Source organism: Nematolebias whitei, chromosome 16 (assembly GCF_014905685.2).
Source record: "Nematolebias whitei isolate Nwh7 chromosome 16, NemWhi1, whole genome shotgun sequence".
Taxonomy (NCBI): domain Eukaryota; kingdom Metazoa; phylum Chordata; class Actinopteri; order Cyprinodontiformes; family Rivulidae; genus Nematolebias; species Nematolebias whitei.
Window position 1 is genome coordinate 18,987,733 of NC_056513.1, and position 22,980 is coordinate 19,010,712.

The window sequence follows — 22,980 nt, forward strand, 5'->3', positions numbered from 1 at the left end:
TGAGGGTTCAGCATGAGGGAAGAGGCTGCCTTTAGCTTTTTAGCTAGCGCACCTGTATTGCGAGCTGCTAGCTTAGTGTTACGTCAGTGCCGACAGGTGAGTGGGGGCGGTTTGGTAGACTTGTATAATGGTAGGGGGAACAATGGAATCTATGACGATGTGCTTATTTCATCTTCGTGTTTTTTTGTCTCACGTTAACTCTCTGACTTGTTTTTGCCACACATTTAATTCATAAAAACGTACATTTTTAAAATTTTAATGTCAAATAAAGTTCACCTTTTATTAAACATACTGTTTAGAGTTGCATTTATAAAAAAAAGTCTAATGCATTATAAAATATAATTATTTTCAATATTTAATGTTATGCTATAACTAGATTACATCTTCAATTCTGACATTATTTCTTTTTTATTTGTTCTTTCATGTAGTTTGAGAGTTCAGATTTGTGCCACTGCTTTGACTCATTGTAGCTTTTGTTTGTCTTAAATCTGCAGGGTTCTGATCTGCACTCATTCCAACAGTGCAGCTGACCTGTACATTAAAGACTATCTTCATCCATATGTTGAAGCAGGCAATGACCATGCCAAACCTCTCAGGTACAGTAATGAACTGCACTAAGACCACTTTTTTTTTTTTAAGCCAAAACATTGTAGAGATGCAAGTACTGTTCAAATTCCATTCATTAGGGATACATTTTTAACAACGGTGAGGGATTTAGTTATTTATTTTTGCAAAAACATCTCTGAAAAGTATTGTTTCTCTTGGCAAACATGTAGGTGGATTACTGTCACCATTTGCTAGTGGTAGAAACAAGTTAACATGAAGTAGTGAGGGAGAAGATGGTTTGATCAAGATTGTAGCTAAAGAAATTACTTTTTTTTTTTTGGAATTGATCGACTTTAAAAATGTTAGAATCGCTGCTTTTTGGACACCAACTTATATTATTTATTGTGTATTTACATGAAAAAAAATCAGGAGAAGAAATATTCTAAAGTAAAATGTGTTTCAAGTTTACATTAATTTTTGCAGTAGAGCAGATGTTGTAATTGTGTTCTAAACTTTATGAATATATAAATTACTAGTCAGAATAATTTGGTAGCTTCTGCACGTTTGGGTCACTACAGAACCCAAAATTAAACAACTTAATACCCAACGTTTAGATCTTGTGTGTACAGTAAAATATTTACTTTAAAAGGAATACCTTTCATTTTGATAACGCAGAAAAGCTTTTGATGGGAAAGAGAGGTTCTGCTCCTTAAAATTAGTTTCTTATTCTTAATGCCTTGATTCACTAAAGGTGCATTTTCTGTGGTTTCTCTGTAAGTAAAGACCACTCTTGTCAGGGTGCATCTCCTCCATCTGTATTTGATCTTAATAACCTAGATCTGATAGCCTGCAGTCAGACTCGTACGTCAATATAACACAGTTTAGAAACTTTGCTGTTTTGGCCCCACAGCAGAGATGAGCAGAAATTTTCTGACTTTAGGGACGTGAACTCAATAATCGTCCTGCTCTTTGAATTACGTTGAGACAAACTGAGATATTGACCATTTTCCTACATCGCATCAGGGACTTGTAAAAAGATTAGTAGTTTCCAGGGAAATGGAGGCGATGTCTGTCTTGACGCGCCCTGGCCTGAAACGGCCGTCTTTTTTTTAATCTTTACATTCATATACCAGAAAATTAAACCAATGCTCACTTAAATGACATGAAGGATCTGCCTGGTTTTTGTGTTCTATTTAAAATTCTCCATCCTAAATCTACTTTTGCATCCAGCTAACTATTAAGTGTCGAAGTGAATATCACAAAGCACATCTTTAAGTATTTACTTTCTTTGTTTCGTTTGTATATACTCCCCAACAGGGGCAAAAGGCTTCAATCCAAATTGCAAACATTACTCATTCACAATGCAAACAACATAGTTGTGATGTTGATATTATAGAGATAAGAGCCTATTGACAGACTTATTTATTTCTGTTTCATTTTTTCTTGGTTGTATTCTCCTTGTCCTCATTTTTCTGCTTTTTATTTTGTTCACTCCAGGGTATACTTCAGGAACCGCTGGGTGAAGACTGTCCATCCAGTGGTCCAGCAGTACTGTCTCATCTCCAGCACACATGTCACTTTCCAGATGCCCACAAGGGAGGACATCCTCAGGCACCGCGTGATTGTGGTCACACTAAGCACCTCCCAGTACCTCTGCCAGCTTGATCTGGAGCCTGGTAAGTCCAGAGAAGGCTTTTGTTCATCTCAAATACAGAAGTGATCTCATCATTACCCTCAATGACCTTTGTGTTATAAGGCAAGCCTTTCGTATAGTTAGTCTTTTTTTCTGCAGCATTCCTACAAATTCAGTGGCAGTTAAAATCATCTGCATTTGTTTGAAAAAAGTAGAGGAACTGATAAACACCGTTTTAAATGACCTCTAAGATTTAGAGTAACTGATTTGTTAGATAATGTGTAAAAAAATCTTTATTCAGTAAATTTTGCTTAAATTCTTCTTTTTTTCACACCCCAGCATATTCAGTCAACACGTTTTGTTTAATGTACTGCAGTTTTTATATATTAATTTAAAACATTCAGTGTTTCCCCTAGGCTACTTGCCTTGGCAGGGCGCTTATCTCTTCTGTGATTTTTGTTGATGGGAGGTGGGTGGGGTGGGGGGAGACGTTTGTGCTAACAGTTGTCGACTGCGGCTCAGCGTGAGAGTGACAGGAGCGTTACTACGTCTAGCTTTTTAGCTGGCGCGTCTGTATTGCGCGCTGCTAGCTTAACGCTACGTCAGTACTGGCAGTTGTCGAGGGGATGGGGGGGTGGGGGCAGGACGGATAGTTTGGTAGGCAGGGCGCTCTGTTCTGTTGACAGGGCGGGGCGCCCTCCTTGTATAATGGTAGAGGAAACACTGATATTTATATACAGCGTCTCCACTAGGTCACTAGTCTTGGCAGGGTGCTCATCTCTTCTGGGATTTTTGTCGACAGGGTCAGGATGGAGATGGAGACACATCTGTGATGTGCGCTACTTTAGTGCTACGTTAGTGCCGGCAGTTGTGGACCGGGCGTGGGGGGGTGCGTGAGAGAAGCGGAGCGCCATGTCTGTAGCTTCTTAGCTAACGCATCTGTACTGCATGCCGCTAGCTTAGCGCTACGTCAGTACTGGCAACTGTTGACGGAGGGGAGGATTGGTAGGCAGGGCGCTCGGTTCTGTTGACAGGGTGGGGCGCCCTCCTTGGATAACGGTAGGGGCAACATGATATGTTAAAAGTTCTGCTTTTTTGCAAACACAGCTCTGTTCATTAAACCTTCTTCTGTTACTGGTTATTCTCCAATAACCAGCATTGCCAAGTGCCCACTGTTAAGAGATGGGTGAAATTGGTGCAACTTGTATCAAAGACGTAGAAAACAAACCAATTTGTCAATACAGGCTAATAACAGACGCTAATGTGTCCATGGAGGGGCTTTTTCTGTTGCTCGGCTACACCATCTGCCTGTTTTTAATGGATTGTGCATCATTACCCCCCCCCCCCCCATGTTGCATCTCTTCTGCTCTCCTGGTGTTTGATGGTGATGAAAATTGCGAGGAAACGAGGCAATACAGGGACAGCAAGCCCTCTAAGTAGCAATAACAAATCCCCCCCTCCCCTGGAACACTTGCATTTCATTTATTTATTTTTGCTATCCTCGTTCATAGAAGCTTCAATATGGGATTTGGTGCCTGGAAAACATGTGCATGGTTTAATGCGCTTGTGTGCATTTTGTTTGATTTCTTCATTATTTAAATTCTGTGTATGTGGTATAAGAAGCCCACACAAATTTAGAAGAAATAGAAAAATAATCAATCTAGATCAAAAGTGGTGATTTGATTAAGTGATGCTAAACAAACTGCTAAGGTTGTTTAAGCTGCAGAAACAAAAGTAGCTAACCTTCTTGCTCTTTAAAGTTTGTAGTGCAGCTAAAACTTACAGAACCAAAACATATTTTGCGTGCATCTGAAAAGAGTGAGTTACAGATTTTTCCAAATTTCTAAACTCGCACGACTTTTTTTGTGGTGTTTGTGTGTTGGGTGGCTTGTTTGACAGTTTAGCTGTGCTACTCCTTTTTTATTTTTTCCATGAAAGTTTAAAAATATTGTTTAATTTAACGTTTAAAATTTTAGTTATAAGAGGAATTGTTTTAGACTTTTGTCTTCAAATATTAAATGCCACACAGTTCTAATTGCTCTAATGTTAATTTATTAATACATTTCTGACAGACATTATTCTGCCTGGTTATAAAACACAAAGCTTTGCCGCTAGTGGTAATCTGTAGGTTATATTGTGTTTTAATAAACAAAACATTTCCATCTCGTTTTCCTTTACTGATGTAGCCATTGTCACCCTGAATAGTCGAACAAAGAAGCACGTCTACAAATCTGCAAAGAACAGTCTAGGTTTGTCGTTTTACATTTGTTGAATTCAAGTATCCCCTTATGCATAATGCATGAAAAAGAAAAACATGCATCATGAAGTTGTCACTAAATTGCTCAGCTTTTTATTTTATTTTCACAGCAGCCCCAATCCTCACCCACATGATTTTGCCAAGATTGTACTTGATTGGATTATTCTGAACAAGAATACATTCCAAATGGTTTTAGGTGTTTTTTTGCAGCTTTGCATCATATTTTTTCCCCTCTCCCTTCTTCGTGGAGTCCTATTTTACCTAGATTAAAAAACTAGCCTGTGCTTTACTTGGACTTATTCAATTCTGTCTGTGCAACAGTCTTTTGCATATGTTACATAATTTGCAAATCTTCAGATTTTGTAAGTAGAGCAACCGATTTTGCATCAACCAAAAACTAAAGCTGTTGGTAAATTGAAATCCATAATTTTTACTTACACTGAGCAGAATGCAAACCAGACAATTACAAGATTTTGACGTTTTACTACTGGTAAACAATTCTTGACTAAGTACTGACATTTGAAGGGTCAGTGGATTTCACTGAACTTAATATGTAATTAAAGTTTTGTAAATGGGACCTATTGTGTTATGTATTGTGGCTTTTTCAGTGGAAGCTAAGTTTTACATAAAAATAGTAGTTGCTCAGCCCTCGAATCGTTCAAAACTGTGGTGTGACTGACGACAAAACAAGTCCTCACCACAGTTTTGATCTCACACAGAAGAGCCTGACCTGCTTAAAACACCTGGTTTATAAACCATTATTGTTTGCTTTTTTTAGCAACATTATCAAGACATGCAGTTAAAATTTACATCAAAAATGTTTTGGCATGCCTCAATAAAAAGAAATTTAAATAATTAACTGAACCAGCTGGTGCTCCCTAACTAACAATTTTGGGTTCTGCGTTCAGTATTTTTATAAAGCAAGTTTATTGAATGATCTGAAATTTCTAAGAATGATTTGATAGAAAAATGTGATTTGGATTTTAATTCAGGAACTTTACATTTATATATTTTTATGGAACAGTTAACTGTGGTAATAAAAATAACTTTAAACTGAATAAGAATACAAAATGTTGCAGGCACAGACAGAGATTGGTAAAAAAAAAAAAAAAAATCAGAAGTGCTTCTTTTTTGTGAAATAATTATTTTGAAAGCTGTCTCATCTGTTACTTGCTTCTTAAAATATTTCCGACTGTGGAGCAGAAACCCCAGAACATCAAAAAATAGTTTTTAATTTTTATCCTAGGAAATAATTTATTAACGTCTGACAACCATTGATAAAACCTAAAACTGTTTTAACGTGATGTATTAATATTTTTTCGCAGACTTTCCAAATCTTCAAAAAAAAAAAAAAAAATCCAGAAAGAATGAACTGAGTGGGTGTATGAGTGAAAGCAGCAGTGGTTTAGGTTTAAAGTCACAACTTACCCAAGTGACATCTTCATCAGTGTGCCACTGATCTCTTTCATCCATGCTTTTTAACGCTCCCTCCTCTCATATCTTACCATTGCTTTGTACAAACTTAAGCAATATTATTAGCTCAATAAAACATACAGTGGGGAAAATAAGTATTGATAATTATTGAGGGAAGGAGGTTGTTGGCCAAAATCTTGTGATACATGACTCCATCTATCCTCTCTTCAATATGGTGCAGTTGTCCTGTCCCCTTTGCAGGAAAGCACCCCCATCCTTCACGGTTGGGACAGTGTTCTTGGGGTTGTCCTCATCCTTTTTCCTCCAAACACGGCGAATGGAGTAGATACCTAAAAGCTCTATTTTGGTCTTATCTGACCACATGACCTTCTCCCATGCCTCCCCTGGATCTTCCAGATGGTCGTCGGTGAACTTTAAAACAGGCCTGGACATCTGCTGGGGTGAGCAGGGGGACCTTGCATGCCCTGCAGGATCTTAAACCATGATGGTGTTACTAGTCAAGTCAAGGTTCTTTATTGTCATTCGCACCACATGTGGTACATGTGGTGGAATGAAAATGTGTACACGGGGTCCCAGTTACATCCAACAAAAGTATAAATTGTTAAGAAAAACAGCAATAAGATCTAAGATATGAACTAAGAAATATGCTAAAACTAAGAATACACTAATGGTCCCCTTTGAGACTGTGGTCCCAGCTCTCTTAAGGTCGTTGACCAGGTCCTCCCATGTAGTTCTGGGCTGATTCCTGACCTTTCTCAGAATCATCTTTACCCCACGAGGCAAGATCTTGCATGGAGCCCCAGACCGAGGAAGATTGACAGTCATCTTGTGTTTCCTCCATTTTTCTAATAATTGTAGTCAACAGTTGTTGCATTCTCACCAAGCTGCTTGCCTGTTGTCCTGTAGCCCATGCCAGCCTTGTGCAAGTACAATTTAGTCTGTGATGTCCTTAGACAGCTCTGTGGTCTTGGCCATGGTGGAGTGTTTGGAATGTGATTAATTGTATGGACAGGTGTCTTTTATACAGGTAAGGATTTCAAACAAGTACAATTAATACAGGTAATGAGTGCAGAATAGGAGGTCTTCTTAAAGAAAATCTAACAGGTCTATGAGAGACAGAATTCTTGCTGGTTTGTAAGTGATCAAATACTTATTTCATGCAATAAAATGCAAATGAATTATTTAAAAATCATACGTCATTTTCTGAAGAAAAAAAAATTCTTAGATTCTGTCTCAAAGTGTGTACCTACAATAAAAATCACAGACCTCTCTCCTTTCCTTGTAGGCGGGAAAACTTGCAAAAGCGGCAGTGTATCAAATACATATTTTCCCCAGTGTAAAAGCCACAGCAATGTAATTTGGACATCATAGGTGTAGAGATTCATTACCTAAGGCATGTACCTAAGGCCCAGTTGAAACAGGGTACCGAGTTCCTTCTTGCTGCTCTGCCAACTCGGTCTTCATAAAAACCTTGTTTTATTTTCTTCACATTTCCCGCTTCTCAGCTAATCTCTGCTTTTGAGCCTGGGGAAACATTCTCATTTGTAATGACCCCTGTACATCATTTGTCAGCTCTGTTAAGCTGCTGCTTCTGTGGATTGAAGTAAAAAATGAAAGCAGGGTGCTGTTCTGTACTATTTATCAATCAAGGGTTAACAAAATTGTTTAGTCTTAGTAATTTAGGTGTAGCTCTTGCTTGATGCCTATAATGGAATTACAGTAGTCCCTTGATAATTTGCGGTTCGACTTTGCTGACTCACTCTTTCGCGGTTTTTCAACATAAGATTGTACACAACACACGATTGGCAGATTGATTTAAGGTGACCAAACAGCATTGTGCTGAGGGGCAGACTGGCCATCGGGAGCACCGAGACATGCTCAGTGATTGCCGAAGGGACCCTCCATTTGCTTTCTGAGGCTTTCTGTCACAGCAGAGCAGAGACACTCAATAGGTGAGCGCACAGCCTGTTGTGTGTTTCTGCTGTGATAGATGGTCTCAGAAAGAGAAAGGAGGGGGTGGGGTCTGCCTTTCCCCATTGCTACTGGCTATTGGGAGCACCAGGAAATCTCCTGGTGGCCTGGCCTGCTCAGCCACTCTCTCTTTTTAATTATTCACTCTTATTTTTCCACTTAAGCATTTTCTCAGATATTCTACATTTGCTCATCTGATCAGTTCATCCCTGCTCCCTGAGCAGTAGCGATGGGTAAAGACAGACCCCACCCCTGCCCCCTCCTTTCTCTTTCCGAGGCGGTCTTGTCACAGCAGAGCAGAGATGCACAACAAGTTGTAACCCCCACTATAAGTGAGGAACTACATTATTAAATAAGTAATAATTAGTTATGTGATATAGCAAAATAAAAAGTTCAAAAACATTTTTCTACAGAAATTTGTACTTCCAAGATGTAAATGTATTCTACACAGACTAAAACATGTGGCAGGCAAGGCAGATCTTTATTTTTGCTATGTTCATTTGTATACACTACTTAGTGAGAAATGGCCTTTTCAAGTTGTGTAGTAAACTGACATATTAGGACATATTTATGCAAAAACACAGATCTTATATCAAAGTGCAAATACTTTTATCAGCAATTCATTAGGGGAGCAGTGGCTGTCCCTTCATTTAAACATATTCTCAAACAGTGGTAAACACCACTGTTAGACTTGTTGTTTGAGGAAAGAAATGCCTTTAAAATTAATTTGCAAGCATTTGTTCAAAGGAATAGACTAAACTAAATATTGTCTCAAATCAAACTCCTCCTCCTCTTCTTACCAGGCATGTTTTCTTTATGTATTTACTTTTGACAGTTGGCTTTTTCCAGCCGTCACAATTCATGACTGCATATCGTTTCCTATGAAACTCATGAAGCTTTAGAGGCTGTCTGCCGGTTGTTATTCAGCCTCTCTTCTCCCCACTCTTCTCTAGTTCTCATTTGGCATGCTGTTTTATCTCTTGCACTCATACTCACTCGATGTTCACCTTTGATGAACATCATTTGAGCTTCTGAAATCAGGGTTCATCCCTTTTCAGACTTTGCACAAAACCCTTGAAAAATAGGTTAAATGAGGGTGAAAGAAGCATTTTAAGGCTTTAGGGTTTGTGTGTACATATATTCCAGGACTGAATGGCACAAGATGCGGTTTGAAAGGCATTTTTCATGTCCACAATCTAAAATTATTTTACACGTATGTTCCTTGCTTACAGTGAACACAATTAACTATTGAGTTTTATTGTACCATTTTACTGGTTAATCTGAAGCTACACTGAATTCACACAAAAGAGGAAATGTTGCAGGATAAATCTGAAAAATTGCATTTGTAATTGAGCAGTATTGTGGACTCTGTGCCAGTCCGTTGTAGTGAAGTGAGAGCTGAGCTAAGAGGCAAAGCTCTCTGTTTACAGATTGGTCTATGTTCCTACCTTCACCTATGGTCATGAACTCTGGGTAGTGATGCAGGCGGTCAAACCAAATTTTCTCTGCAGGGTAGCTGAACTCTCCCTTACAGATAGGGCGAGAAGTTCATTTATCTGGGAAAGACTCGAAGTAGAGCTGCTGCTTCTCCACATCGAGAGAAGCCAGTTGAGGTGGTTCGGGCAACTAGTAATTATGCCCCCTGGGTTCCATCGTTGGGAGGTTTTCTGGGCATGCACATCTGGAAAGAGGGCCCAGGGAAAACTCGGGACACAGTGTAAGCTGGTTTAGGAATGCCTTGGAGTTATCCCAGAAAAGCTGGAAGAGGTGGCCAGGGAAAGAGATGTCTGGACCTCCATACTCCAGCTGCCTCCACCGCTATTCGACTAGAACAAGTGGTGGGTGGTGGATGGATGGATGGAAATAGAGATATGCGAAGTATCAAAAATTTTTTGTCATCACCAAATCACTTTGCAGTATTAATATCACAAAAGACTGCAATAAATACTTTAACTTTGCATGACAGTAATAAAGTTGACCAAACACATGACTACTCTTAATATCCAAACTTGGTTTAGAGGATAATGGTTGAAATACCAAAGCACATAGTTGTTTTCTCCGTATTCGTTCTAACTACAACCCTAGTTTTGTTTGGAAAAAGTTTTTCATAATCTGATTGTTTACCGAATGGTTACTTTTATAATAATAATGATAATGTGTTATGTATTGAATGTTCCCATACAATGGCAAAATTGGATCTCTGCATTTAACCGACCCACCACCAGGTGGCGCAGTAGGCAGCTATTGAAAGCGTCTGGGAAGCATTTTGGGGATAAGGTGTACTGCTCAGAGACACCACGAAATGTGCAATGACTGGAGATCGAACCTGGGACTTTTGAGTCCCGAGTCGGCTGCCCTGTCTCTACACCATCTCGGCCCCCGACAAGCTAAACAATACTAGATTAAAACGAAAACTTAAAATGCAACTTTAGGCAATAAGTCTTAAAGCTTCAATAAATTAACTTGTCCACATGTTTTATCAGTTTTTTTTTTTTTTTGGAAAGTGTTTATGAAAATATTGTTTCAGTGCCCAAGTTGGATAACCTTGAATGGTAAAGGTATTCATATGTTTTATCAGGTTCTAATAAGTTAATATGGCTCATGCTTTAACCGTAGTTAGTTTTCATTTAACTTATGAAAACAGATATATATGGAGCATATCTTAGAATACTTGGTGCCTTATGTAACTAAATTATAGCGTTCTGTTTTTTTCAGGGTTATTTACTCACATCCTGTTGGATGAAGCAGCTCAGGCCATGGAGTGTGAAACCATCATGCCTTTTGCTCTAGCTAGCAAGACCACCCGCATTGTGCTGGCTGGGGACCACATGCAGGTAAGGAGCGGGTCAACAAGGGCACATGTGAAGTGCATAGTTGAGGTTTGTTGTATTTTTATGTATTGGCGATGCATTACAATTCTAGGGAGAAGGACATAAGATTGCCTTTTTTATTTGTGTTTGAATGATATAGTTAAAATGCGTTCTACAAATCATACCTTCTCACATGCTATATTTTTCATTTTGAATATTATATTTCAAAAACGCATGCCTGAAAAAAAAGAATTGAACATAGGCTCAGACAACAGTATTTGCAGTAATGGCTGCTTCCATTGTAAAGTTGTGAGAACACTTCAGGCAAAGATAACACAAATATAAACTCATGTCAGTCAAGCTTTCTAAAGCAGAACAGGGATTTAAAACTTCATTTTCTTGTCTCTTGGTTTTGAGACCGTGCACAGGATTATCAGTAAGAATTGGATGAAGACGAAGCTGAATTCTGCTGTGAAATAATTGTTTCATTTAACTTGATCTCTCACTGCTCTGTCTGTGAACAAAGAAAAACATTCACACTTTTCTCAATCAGCTTTTCTCTTCTATTAAAAGCTTATTTTTATAGGTTAAAGGAAGATGCTTTCTTTTATATTTCTTCACTTTGCTTTGCTCTCAGTACTTCTCCATTCTGAGGTGGAGGAGCTAATTTAATATTCATTAAAGGTTATGGCGTCAGTTGATGGAATCGGACCCGTATAAATTAAAATGTGCTAATGATTAGCAGTTTAGTGTAAGACATTCGTCAGAATCGAAAAAGATTTTATTTTTGCAATTTAGTTAAAAAGTTTTGCTTAATAAAAGCTAAATCTAGTTTTAGTTGTGACAAATTGGCAACTTTTTCTGCTAATTAGTTTTAGACTAGCAGAAAATAAAGTGAAACTGTTTGGATTTTTTTATTCACTTTCAGATCTTAAGTTATTTTAGTTTTTCTCTTAGGATGAAAGGACTCAAATGCAACCAGTGTTCTTGTGTAAACCTGTCACAGAATATTCTGCTGCGTCTTTTCATATCGAATAAAATCTGTAAATACAGGGGCTGCACAGTTGTAGTAAAAACAAAATTGTATTTTGCTCGTCAAATTACTGTTGAGCATATTTTGACACACTCATAAGAGCTCAAGGTTTATTTATCACTTCTAAAGTGATTTAAGACATCTGAACACAATTGGTTGTTAAAAAATGAGAAAAATGTACTTCCACATGAATATTCATATTTTGGTAAAATATTGACTTTGTTATTTCAATGGTTGCTTGTCATTGTACAGTATGTTTTGAGTATTTCAATACCAGCCTTGCTTTTTGAAGTGTTACATAGCTGCAGCTAATATTTTCATAAAATGCATGTAAGAAGTCTTTAAAACACTCTTTTAATGGTAATTGTTTTGCCATCTAAAAAAGCTGAAGAATCCAAAATCCTGTGTAGTTTATGAGATGGGAAACAAGACGATTATTTTAGTTTAACAGACAACTCTTTAGATCAAAATGTAATTGTATTAGCTCAATAAATGTGAAAGCCTGCTTAGGTTTTTGTGGTATGTTTTGGAAACTAAAGTTTTCTGTCTCTCAATTTGCAGCTCAGTCCATTTGTGTACAGCGAGTTTGCTCGGGAGCGTAACCTGCACGTGTCCCTGCTGGACCGGCTGTATGAGCACTACCCCCTTGAATTCCCCTGTCGCATCCTTCTGTGTGAGAACTACCGCTCCCATGAAGCTATCATCAAGTAGGTGTGAGCACTTAACGAAGCCTTGTGTGAAAACGGTTGTAGTAAACAAGATGGATGTTTTGTGGTAAAATGTCTTCCTGAGGAGGACAATATCTATCAGGACTTGTTCAACTCGAACAAAAAGTGTGTTTTGGTAGGAGACTGTCATAGCAGCATGTAAATGATACAAATGTCTAATTTTGGTGACAATTGCTGTCACGTAGTATAAAGTGTACATAGAAAATGACATTAATAGTTTGAAATTCTGATTGAAAGCTTTTGAAGCACAGACTGGTTTTTGTTCAGTCAAAATGTCCTCTATAGTTCAACAAAAATGTTTAAAGTTGTCTGTGTTCAACCTCCTTTTTCAGCTGCTTAAAAATACTTTTCTTTTTTTCCCCCCTCCAAAAACCTATTCAGTCTTTTCTGTCTGAAATAACATCAAATTTAAGACTTTACATTTTTATTTTAACTGTTTAAGTTTTTTTTTGTTAAAAAATAAATAAATAAAAAAAATCCACATTTAATTTATTTAAAAATTCACTAAACATTTATTTTACAGAAATTTTGAAGAAAAAAAATATTTTTCCCCATTAGTACAGACAAAATAAATATTTGACTTATTTTTTTTAAATTCCGTTCAGGAGTTTTTTTTTTTTTTTTTTAACCCTCCAGACCTCCGGACACTTCAGAATTAGGAGTCGAATACGAGGCCTTGTTTCGGTCAAACTTATTCGTATCATCCGGACTTTGAATATAGAAGTTTTTTTTTAACCATTATTATTTTCTTTATATTTTTTATACTCCGCCCATGATAGAGTCACTAGTTTTTAAATGGTTTCATTCAGCTGCTGTCAGCTGTGGAGCATTTCGTTCTGCTGCTTGCATGCACATGGAACAACTTTTTAGCACTAAATGTTTACTTGTGCACATTAAAATAGAGTTTTTGATCTCGCATCCAAACTAAAACAATTTTGTTGGACGAGATGAAAGACGAGACTCCGCAGCGATTCTGGCCAGGGAAGACGAACTCTTTCTGGTGTGAGCTGGACTGCATCTCCGTGGATTTTATTCAGAGGCTCTCAAATAAAAAAGCAGTGCACCATCTAGTGGGCTAAAATAAAAATCCAAAGTTTAGTAACAAAGATAAAAAGACAAAACAACTGAGAGGAATGCATTATTTTATGATGTGAGATTATTATTATTTTTTTAACAATATATTCTAATCTGGCTGTTTTTTTTTTCTGTAAACATGAGTATGGAGTAAAGTTACTATGAGGTTATGAGAGCATTTGAAAAAAAAAAATCTGACAATTAAAAAAACGTAGGAGTTTTAGGCTTTTTCAGAAAAATCATGTTTATTGACTGCACCAAAATGTATTCATAAATACAAAAACAAAAATAAATGTGTGATTTATTTATTTATTTTTCCCCAAAAGACAACGCAAGGGTTAAACCCCATAGGAAAAAGCAATAAAAATGAAATATTTGCAGGAGATAAGTTTGCTGAGTATAGTGTTCTATCAAAGTCCATTATGACTGAATGCAGCTGCGTATGAGAACATCAGTTTACTTTCATTGTGACGATCTCAGTTCGGACGAATGAAAACGATAAAACCTTGAAACAGCATGTGCTTGTTTTTGTTTCTCCTGCAATTCTTCCGAACTTCTCAAAGCTACACGTCAGAGTTATTTTATGATGGCAAGCTCATGGCAAGTGGGAAGCAACCCTCCCATAAGGACTTCTACCCTCTGACGTTCTTCACAGCCCGAGGAGAAGATGTCCAGGAGAAGAATAGCACTGCCTACTACAACAATGCTGAGGTAAGGGTTAGGACTTTTCTGCACCATCTGAAGAAACACATTTAACTGATTTTGGTGTTAAGTGGTGCCACTGCTGACATTTTTGTACTGTATTTACATAAATACAATCAAAAGTAGATTTTAGTGTCACCTTGACTCTTAAGTACTGTTGAAGCTAAAAAGGAGGTGTCCGTAACCTAATCTTTGTATCTGTGCTCTGTATGAACATGTAATTACAAATACTTGGCATGTTTTTTCAAAGACCGCTCAATAAACCTAGCAGTGGTTCATTACATAATATAAACGTTTAGATACATTGAATTTAATTTGATTCAAAGCATTTTATTTGGACTAATTTAGATTTTAAACCTGCATTCTGTTTTTAATATTGATTTATAATGCTTCATTTCCATGATTTCAACACACATTACAGTGTTTGAGGTCAACCAAAATCTGATGTGCACTCCGTAATTTTTACAAAATAAAACTGGCCACTGGATTGCCAGAGAAATTCTGTAGAGAATACTGTGAACATGTAAATAGTTTTACAGAGTAAGCTGTAAATTCAACAGTTTTACTATGTAAATTTTACATATTATTTTGTAAACATGAAACCATATTTACTGTACTTATTACAAGTCTTTTATTTAAAAATACATTAAAAATACCTTTTACAGAATAATTTATGGATAAATACATTTAAAACCTGTGAATTTAACATGTTGTCATCTACAAGTGGCAGTATTTTACTGAAATTTGAACAAGTTTTTATGCCAGTTACCATAACTGTAAAAATTACTTTAAATTTCTGTTTCTTGATCAACAGTAATACAGTGTATTTACTACAGTGATACACTGTTTTGGATTTTATGTTATTTTACTGTTGCCATTTTACAGTTTTTATGTATTTTTTACAGACTTTTTTTTTTTTTTTACAGTGTAGCTATGACAGGCGAGAAGACATTTACTATCATTGAGCTTTTAATGTTATTCTCTATAAAGACACTGGTCAAATAAAGTAAAACAAATGTAAACATAAGAAACTCAAAGTTTAGTTTGACTTTAAATTTAGTTCAGTGCTGGTCAGCATCTATTTCAGATTTTTCACTCATTGAGCCACAGCCTTGTGTTTTCATGGGCTCACTTTGATGCTCACTGCTATACAAGTCATAAAGCCTCCTTTGTTCTTCAGATATATAATCCCCTGCTGTTGCCTTTTAACTGGGTGGAAAATATCCCTGACTTCCCACAGTATGTTTCAGGTCAAGCGTATGTAGGAATCATGGTGTGAAAACCACACGTCACCACCTTGTTTTTCTCTGTTCTCCCATTTATTTCATTTTAGGATCTCTGAGGTTTCCAAAAAAACAGTAATGATTTTATTTTTAAATTTTTTTTCAAAAAAGATCAGACCGCAGCTGTCCTTTAGATGATATTGTTAAATTGATCTGTCAAAGGACTTTGAGGCTACACAACAATAGAAGTTTCTAGTTTCTAGCAGTTTTATAAAGAACTTGAATGAAATCACAAAGGTCACATGACATGTGGTGGACATTGGCCTCATCTGTTATTTCAGGTATTATTTCAAACAGAAGGCGTTCGGTGACATTAAAATATGTGTAGCCTTATTTTTTCAAAGAGATTGATTCAGACACCTGGAGATTTCAAGGTCACTGCTTTCATTTTAATAATGTGTAAAAAAATGTCTTCAATAGAACAAAATATGCTACATATGCTACACATGGGTTATATATAAAACCAGAGAAATTGCATTTCCTGCGAAAATGCAGTGTGAATGTTTATTGCAGAAGAACTTTCTGAAAAACAGCTAAAATTAGCTAAAATACATTCTGAAATGTAGCTAAAATAGAAGAACAAACCTAAATTAACAGAAGAAAGCAAAAAGAACACACATTTGCTGAATTGGGTTTAAATAAGCAGAAATGAGCACAAAAATTTGGAAATTGGCTAAAGCTGAAATTGGCAACAAAATAATAGCTGAAAACTAGCTGAAAATGCAGGAAAAAAGCTTAAACTACAAGAAGGAATCGGAATAAACGGGAATGAGCTAAAAATATGGAATTGGCTGAAAAGGCTAAAATTAGCATCAGAAGAGCTAAATAGTAGTTGAAAGAGCAGAAAATGCTGAAACTAGCAGAAAAAAGCTGAAAGAACCATAACAAGCTGAAATTAGAGTAAAGAAGTTAGACTGAAAGTAGCAAAAATTACCATGAAAAGCTTGAACTTATCTAAAAACAGCTGAAATTAGCCAAACAAAAGCTAATTAGTTCAATGAAAGGGTAGAACAAGCTTAAATTAGCAAAATAAAGCAGAAATAACATGTTTGCTTAATTAGGCTGAAACAAGCAGAAATTAGCACAAAAAAGTGGATATCTGATAAAAGCTGAAATTGGCACAAAAAAAGGCTGAAAGAGCTAAAAAACACAACAAAGCTTAAATTACCAGAAGGAAGTAGAGAGAGTGCATTTTTGCTGAATTTGGCTGAAAACAGTTTAAATGAGTGCAAACAATGTGGAATTAACTGAAAAGGCTAAAATTAGAATAAAAATAGCTAAATAGTAGCTGAAATGGCAGTGAATGCTGAAACTTGCATAAATAAGCTGAAAGGGGCATAATAAGCTGAAATTAGCAGAAAGAAGTTAGAAGAAGCACAAAAATTTTGTAGTTGGCAGAAATGATCTGAAAGGAGCCCAAAACAGCTAAAAAAAAATTTAAAATTAGCTGACAGTAGCTGAAAAAAGTTTAAATTTGCACAAGGAAGTTGAAAGGAGCTGTAAAAGGTTGTAAACAGATCTAAAGATTTGAAGGATGTAAAATGAGCTCAGTTCATTTTCTATGAGAAACAAAAATTGCAGAAAAGGCTAAATATTTCAATAAGCTAAAGTTGCACCAAAAGTCATAGCACCCTTCTCCTGAAAGAGCTGAATGTTTTGATAAGATTTGTTGAAATAACTTGAAAACTGTGGAACAAAAAAGATGCCGAAAAACGTACAGAAGAAAAATGTATCACAGTAGTGCGAGTGCTTCATAAGCGTTCACACAATAAAATACAAATGTGTAACACACAACCTGAAAGCTGACTTAAATCTGTCCATACCGTTATCACGTCAAACATTTGTGGATTTTCCACAAAATAGAATAATAAAAATGTATGTATATTTTGAAATCCAGCTCATTATCATAAATGTACACAACCATCTTCACAAGTAGATTGCATTGTTTTTAATTTTACAACAGTCATTAAGATAATATAATTTGTTCTTAATAGTCATCCTTAAACACAACATTTAAATTATAATTTCATACTGTTGTTCTTGTGGAAACATTTAGGATTATCATCATACTAAATTATTCAATCCTGTTGCGTAAAGCCAGAGTGAAGCTGAGCTCGTTACAGCCACGAGCTTTGTAAGTTACGTTTTGAAAACATCATTTTAATTTATTGCTTGGTTACGACTTTTTTTATTTTATTTTATTTTTATTTTTAGATCTGATTTTTCTGCACAGTTATGCAATACATTAGTGATAAAACTGTAATCACTATCATCTCTTGGGACATTTCCCGCTGATTTAGTTCTTGTTCATTTCTACGTGTAGAGCTCGTGTTTACAAGTTTTAATGATCCAGACGGCATCATCATTTGTAGAGTTTCAGTTTGCTCTTTAATTTTTTTTTTTCAATATGCATGACTTTACCTATTTAAAACTTACAGTTAAGTTTTTCATTTTTCTTGATTGTTTTTGTTTGTGATACTTCATTTAAGAAAGGTACTTGTTTTTTGGTGGTTGTTTAAGTTTATAATTTATCTAAAACAACAACAAGAAGACTTTGAGTACATTTTAAACTTTACATTCACTAAAGTGGTATAGATTTATTTGTAATTTTAGTTGTCTTGTGTTTAAAATCTGAAACCTGAAGAGTTTTTTAATGCCCTCTCCAGGTGTTTGAGATCGTTGAGAGAGTGGAGGAGTTGCGGAAGAAGTGGCCAGTGGCCTGGGGTAAGCTGGATGATGGAAGCATCGGAGTGGTGTCACCGTACGCTGACCAAGTGTTCCGCATTCGTGCTGAGCTTCGAAAGAAAAGAATGCCAGAGGTCAGCGTTGAAAGAGTGCTTAACGTCCAAGGTGAGCAAACATGTTAACTAACAAGTCTGTAAACCAAAGAGTAGTTCTCCAGAGTTGAACCACTGTGATATTATCTTCATATTGACGGTGACTTGTTATTGCTCCCATTTAAGTAATTTATATCTTAGATTCTCTATTTACACCGTACCTATTCAAGGACGGCTCAATTAAAATTGTGAAATAAAAATAAATGGTGAATCAGGTTTTTCTCCATGACGCTTGTAGCTAATGGGGTTAGAGCTGTTCCTTTTCAAGAATGTGAAACTCTTGAAATAAGCAATGCAAGAAATCCACAGTGTTTAATTTAAAATGATCAGTGGCAATTTAATTATTATTTTTTATTATTATTTATGTTGTCAAGACTGAGGGAAAACAAGAATGCTTCACATTTGGGGGTCAGTATTTTAGGCAGAAACATGGGTGTGCTATGGGGTCTCCAGTTTCTCCTCTTGTGACCAACCTGTACATGGAGGAGGTAGAAAAGAGAGCCTTGACGTCCTTTTCAGGGACACCACCGAGTCATTGGTTCAGGTATGTTGACGACACCTGGGTTAAAATTGAATCTCAGGAAGTCCAACATTTTACTGACCACATCAACTCTGTGGATAAATACATCAAGTTCACACGAGAAGATGTAAAAAATGGCAGGTTGGCTTTCTTGGACTGTGAGGTCTCAGTCTTTGATAGAGGACATTTGCAAACTGGTGTACCGCAAACCCACCCACACAAACCAGTATTTGCAGTTTGACTCCCATCACCCTCTGGAGCACAAGTTAGGAGTCATCAGGACTCTGTATCACAGAGCAGACAGCGTCCCCACTAACTCAGGAGCCAGGCAGAACGAGAAATCCTACACAAAACAGGAAGAAGAAACCCAAACAGGACTCCAGTCAGCCATCAGGTGAAAAGGAGGAACCCAGAACCAAAATATTAACAAAAATTATTTTCTTTTTTGCAGGCAAACAGTTCCGGGTGTTGTTTCTCAGCACAGTGCGTACACGCCACACCTGCAAGCACAAGCAGACAGCTATCAAGAGGAAAGAGCAGCTATTTGAGGACTCGACTGAGGACCTCGACTATGGTTTTCTGTCCAACTACAAGCTGCTCAACACAGCCATCACCAGAGCTCAGTCACTGGTTGCAGTTGTAGGAGACCCTATAGCACTGTGCTCTGTTGGACGCTGCAGGTATTTAATTTTTGTTTTGTAAACTTACTAGAAATTTTGCAACAGACATTTATTTTATTTAGGTTTAAATAAAATTATTTTTGTTTTCTTTCCTTTTACACATGAATTTTTGCGACATATTTTCCCAAAGTTAAAAAAAATAATCAAAGCAGACATTAAGGACCTACATACAGCTACATTAGTTTACCATGTGTCTGAACAATAATACAAGATTAATAAAGTCTAAAAACTTTACTATATTAAAGTCAAAGTTCAAACAGATTTGTTATTGTTTTTTTCCCTTCCTTAGTATACTGAGATATTAGGGCTGGGCAATATTAACCAAAATTATTATCTCAATATTTTAAGATGAATCGCGATATACGATATATATCTCAAAAAAAAAATTCTATAAAGTAATATTAAAAATATATTTCTGAGTCAAAGCTTTGTCCCGCTTGTCACACAGACACATTTATTAACCAACAGCTGTAACTGTACAAAATATAAGTTTGAAAAATAAACTATTTACATCTATTAAATAATATTCCTCTTCAGCTGCGCTGCCTTCACAACGTTAGCAAGCGTGTATGAACTGCAGCAGCAGCTCCAACTGTTGACTTCAGCCTCCTTCCCTGAAACAAACCACAGTACAAACTCATTTAGCCATGCTGTGCCTTATGAGAGGAACGTGAGAGGTAGCACAACATTAATAAAGCAGCGGCTTATATCGCTAAAGACACGGTCCCAGTCTCAATTGCAGAACAAGGCGGCTAACTTTAGCCAGCTTGTTATGATACGACATGATTAATATCGTATCTATCATATAAATATCATAGATATGATAAAATAAGATTTTTTTAGTCCCATCTTATATCGCATATGAAATTATCTCAGTAGTTTTAAAATATTGAGAGATCACCCAGCCCTATGAGAATTCATAAAATGCCGTAAAGCCACGAGTGTGTTGCAATCGATCTCTCATTTTTGTATGAATCAGTTTGACCCACCTCCACAAGTATCTTTATAATGACTGAATTTTGTCAATACTAGTCGACACTTCAAGGGTTTTACTGTCAGTCTGACTGTAAATGTCAGCCTGCTGATCACAGACCAGTGTTATTGTTTGACTGGACATTCATGCACTGTTTATCCAAGTGTCTTGTCATGAAAGGTCTAGTTCAGCCGCAAAGCTCAATTTAATGTTAAAACCGAGTCGATGAAAAGTAGGTAAGGGAAGTTTGTGTGCACGTAAAGGTTAATTGGAAGATTTCTTTCTTCTAGTTCTGTGCTGTACATCGGTTTAACAAGACGAACAAGTTTTGGAAAAAAAAACATGAAAGAATGAAGCTTCTTTTCTGAATAGTAAAAAAAAGAAGCTTAATTTTTTTGGTGTGTTTTTTTTTTTTTTTTTGGCGGGTGGGGAGTTGTTTATTTTTTGGAACACTTTGTTAAAGGTTTTGTAGTTTGAATTTTTGTTTTAATTTGGCTCTCATAGTAGACACAAGAAAACACGTTCTCTTACGTTTCCTGCTTTTGCCCCATTTTCAGAAAGTTCTGGGAGCACTTTATTTCTATTTGCCACGAGAACTCGAGCCTACATGGCATCACCTTTGAGCAGATCAAGGCTCAGCTGGAGGCCCTGGAGCTCAAGAAGACGTACGTCCTCAACCCGTTGGCGCCAGAGTTCATCCCCCGTGCACTCAGACCTCTGCAAGGACACCAGTCTTCTTCACAGGTCCTCCATCCTCATCATCACCCTCATCCACAGCATATGCAGCCTGCCTCTAACAAGCAGGGTCCACAGCAACAGTCTCCTCCCAAGGTAAGTTGTGAGTTAAGAACGTGACACTGTGGCAAGAATTTATTTCTTATTTTTATTACATTTCTAAAGGAATAGAAGAAAAACACTACCATAATATTGTAAAGTAAAAACAATAAATATCAAACGTAGTTTAACAGGGTAAAATGGTAGATTAAAGCATCAGTTTGACATAATTAGAGTAGCTGGTTGGCATGGCAACTCAACATTTATTTTATTTATTTTTACTTGGAGATGTTCCAGAGCTCAGTGGTTGGAAACGTGGTAATTCTCAGAGCAGGAAAAAGAAAGACTTGAGATGTTCAACCTCAGACAGTGCACAGTGCAGAATCTGAGACATCCAGCTGCGTAATGGGACAAGTTTGTCTAAAACAAAAACAAGATCTATTAGTTTTTTTTTAAAAAAGGCTAAAATGTCAGATGATTTTATATGTCAAGATAACGCCTCGGTGGTTTGCTGAAATGGTAAACAAATGATCATAAATTAAGTGCTTTTTGTTTTTTGAAAAGCAAAAAAAAATAACGTCTTTGAGAAGGTGGGAACAAAAAACAAAGCTATTAAACAGACTCGCTTTAATTTTCACTACAGGAAATGGTTTTATGATTACCAGTTTCTGTCCCATAAAACATAAAAAAAAAAGAAAATTAGCATTGTTCGTGCAGTAGAAGGGCCTTTTATTAAATTATTTAGCTCCATTTGAATTGTCTTTGTGTGTCTGTCTATCCTGCCTGCCTTGAGGTAAAGGTTAACCAAATCAGCAGAGCTGCCAACCTGCTGCCATCACCCACTGGGCTTAATGAGCCCAAGCTCCACCAGCCAGCTGTAGAGATAAACATGCGCTTCCGCTCTGTTCTCTCCTCACTTACACCGTGCAGCACACAGACATGAAGGTACCAGGAGGAAAACTGTGAAGTTTATGGTTTGAATCAGCACATGATGCAATTATTCATGCATACCAAATTTAATGTTATTTTCTAAATTATAAACAATCTTACACCATATCTTTGTGAATTCCTCATTTTTGATGAATACATTTAATAATGCCATCTCATGAGTGTTGTGCATTTAAAATTAAAGATGTCACCTGTTCAATTTATATGATGCAAAGCAGAACTTCGGATAGGTAACTAGTGGACATATCTTAGTTTTACTTTTATAGTTTAAAATAATAAAAATAAAAATAGTGCTCTCAGATCTGCCTGGAAGAGCATCATCATCATCATTCTGGCTTTTTTCTTACATTTCTAAGATAAGTCAGAAATGAGGGGGAAAAAAATTGCACTGTGGCACTGATCGTCTTCCACTGATCTGACAAGTCAATGTTTTTTATAGTTCTTTTGTTATGTGTTGTTAGAATAATTAGAAGTTAACTAATATTTTTTACACTATAAATAGTTTGAACTCTGAGGAATTATTGACTAGTTTAAACTTCTCATTTTAAACTTGTGCTAGTAACTACAGAAGATTTATATACATTTTGCAATCTGTTCTTTAAATGAATCATTTACTATTTTTACTGTAGTCTTTTTAATATCATTATTGTTAATATTCATAATAATAATATTACTGTTATTAATAGTAGTAGTAGCAGTAGTGGTGGTAGTAGTAGTGGTAATAGTGGTAGTGGTGGTATTGGTAGTAGTGATGGTAGGGTGGTAGTAGTGGTAATA

At 36.4% G+C, this 22,980-nt stretch overlaps 1 protein-coding gene across 1 annotated transcript in view; it reads left to right on the forward strand.

The window, feature by feature from the left end:
- helz (helicase with zinc finger) overlaps nucleotides 1–22,980 on the forward strand; it is a 63,335-nt gene that overhangs the window by 31,438 nt on the left and 8,917 nt on the right. The window contains exons 17-24 of the mRNA XM_037689755.1: nucleotides 495–596; nucleotides 2,044–2,222; nucleotides 10,557–10,675; nucleotides 12,246–12,391; nucleotides 14,050–14,197; nucleotides 18,138–18,321; nucleotides 19,280–19,508; nucleotides 21,039–21,312. Coding sequence (XP_037545683.1) covers nucleotides 495–596; nucleotides 2,044–2,222; nucleotides 10,557–10,675; nucleotides 12,246–12,391; nucleotides 14,050–14,197; nucleotides 18,138–18,321; nucleotides 19,280–19,508; nucleotides 21,039–21,312 — 1,381 coding nt within the window. The remainder of the gene's footprint in view (nucleotides 1–494; nucleotides 597–2,043; nucleotides 2,223–10,556; nucleotides 10,676–12,245; nucleotides 12,392–14,049; nucleotides 14,198–18,137; nucleotides 18,322–19,279; nucleotides 19,509–21,038; nucleotides 21,313–22,980) is intronic.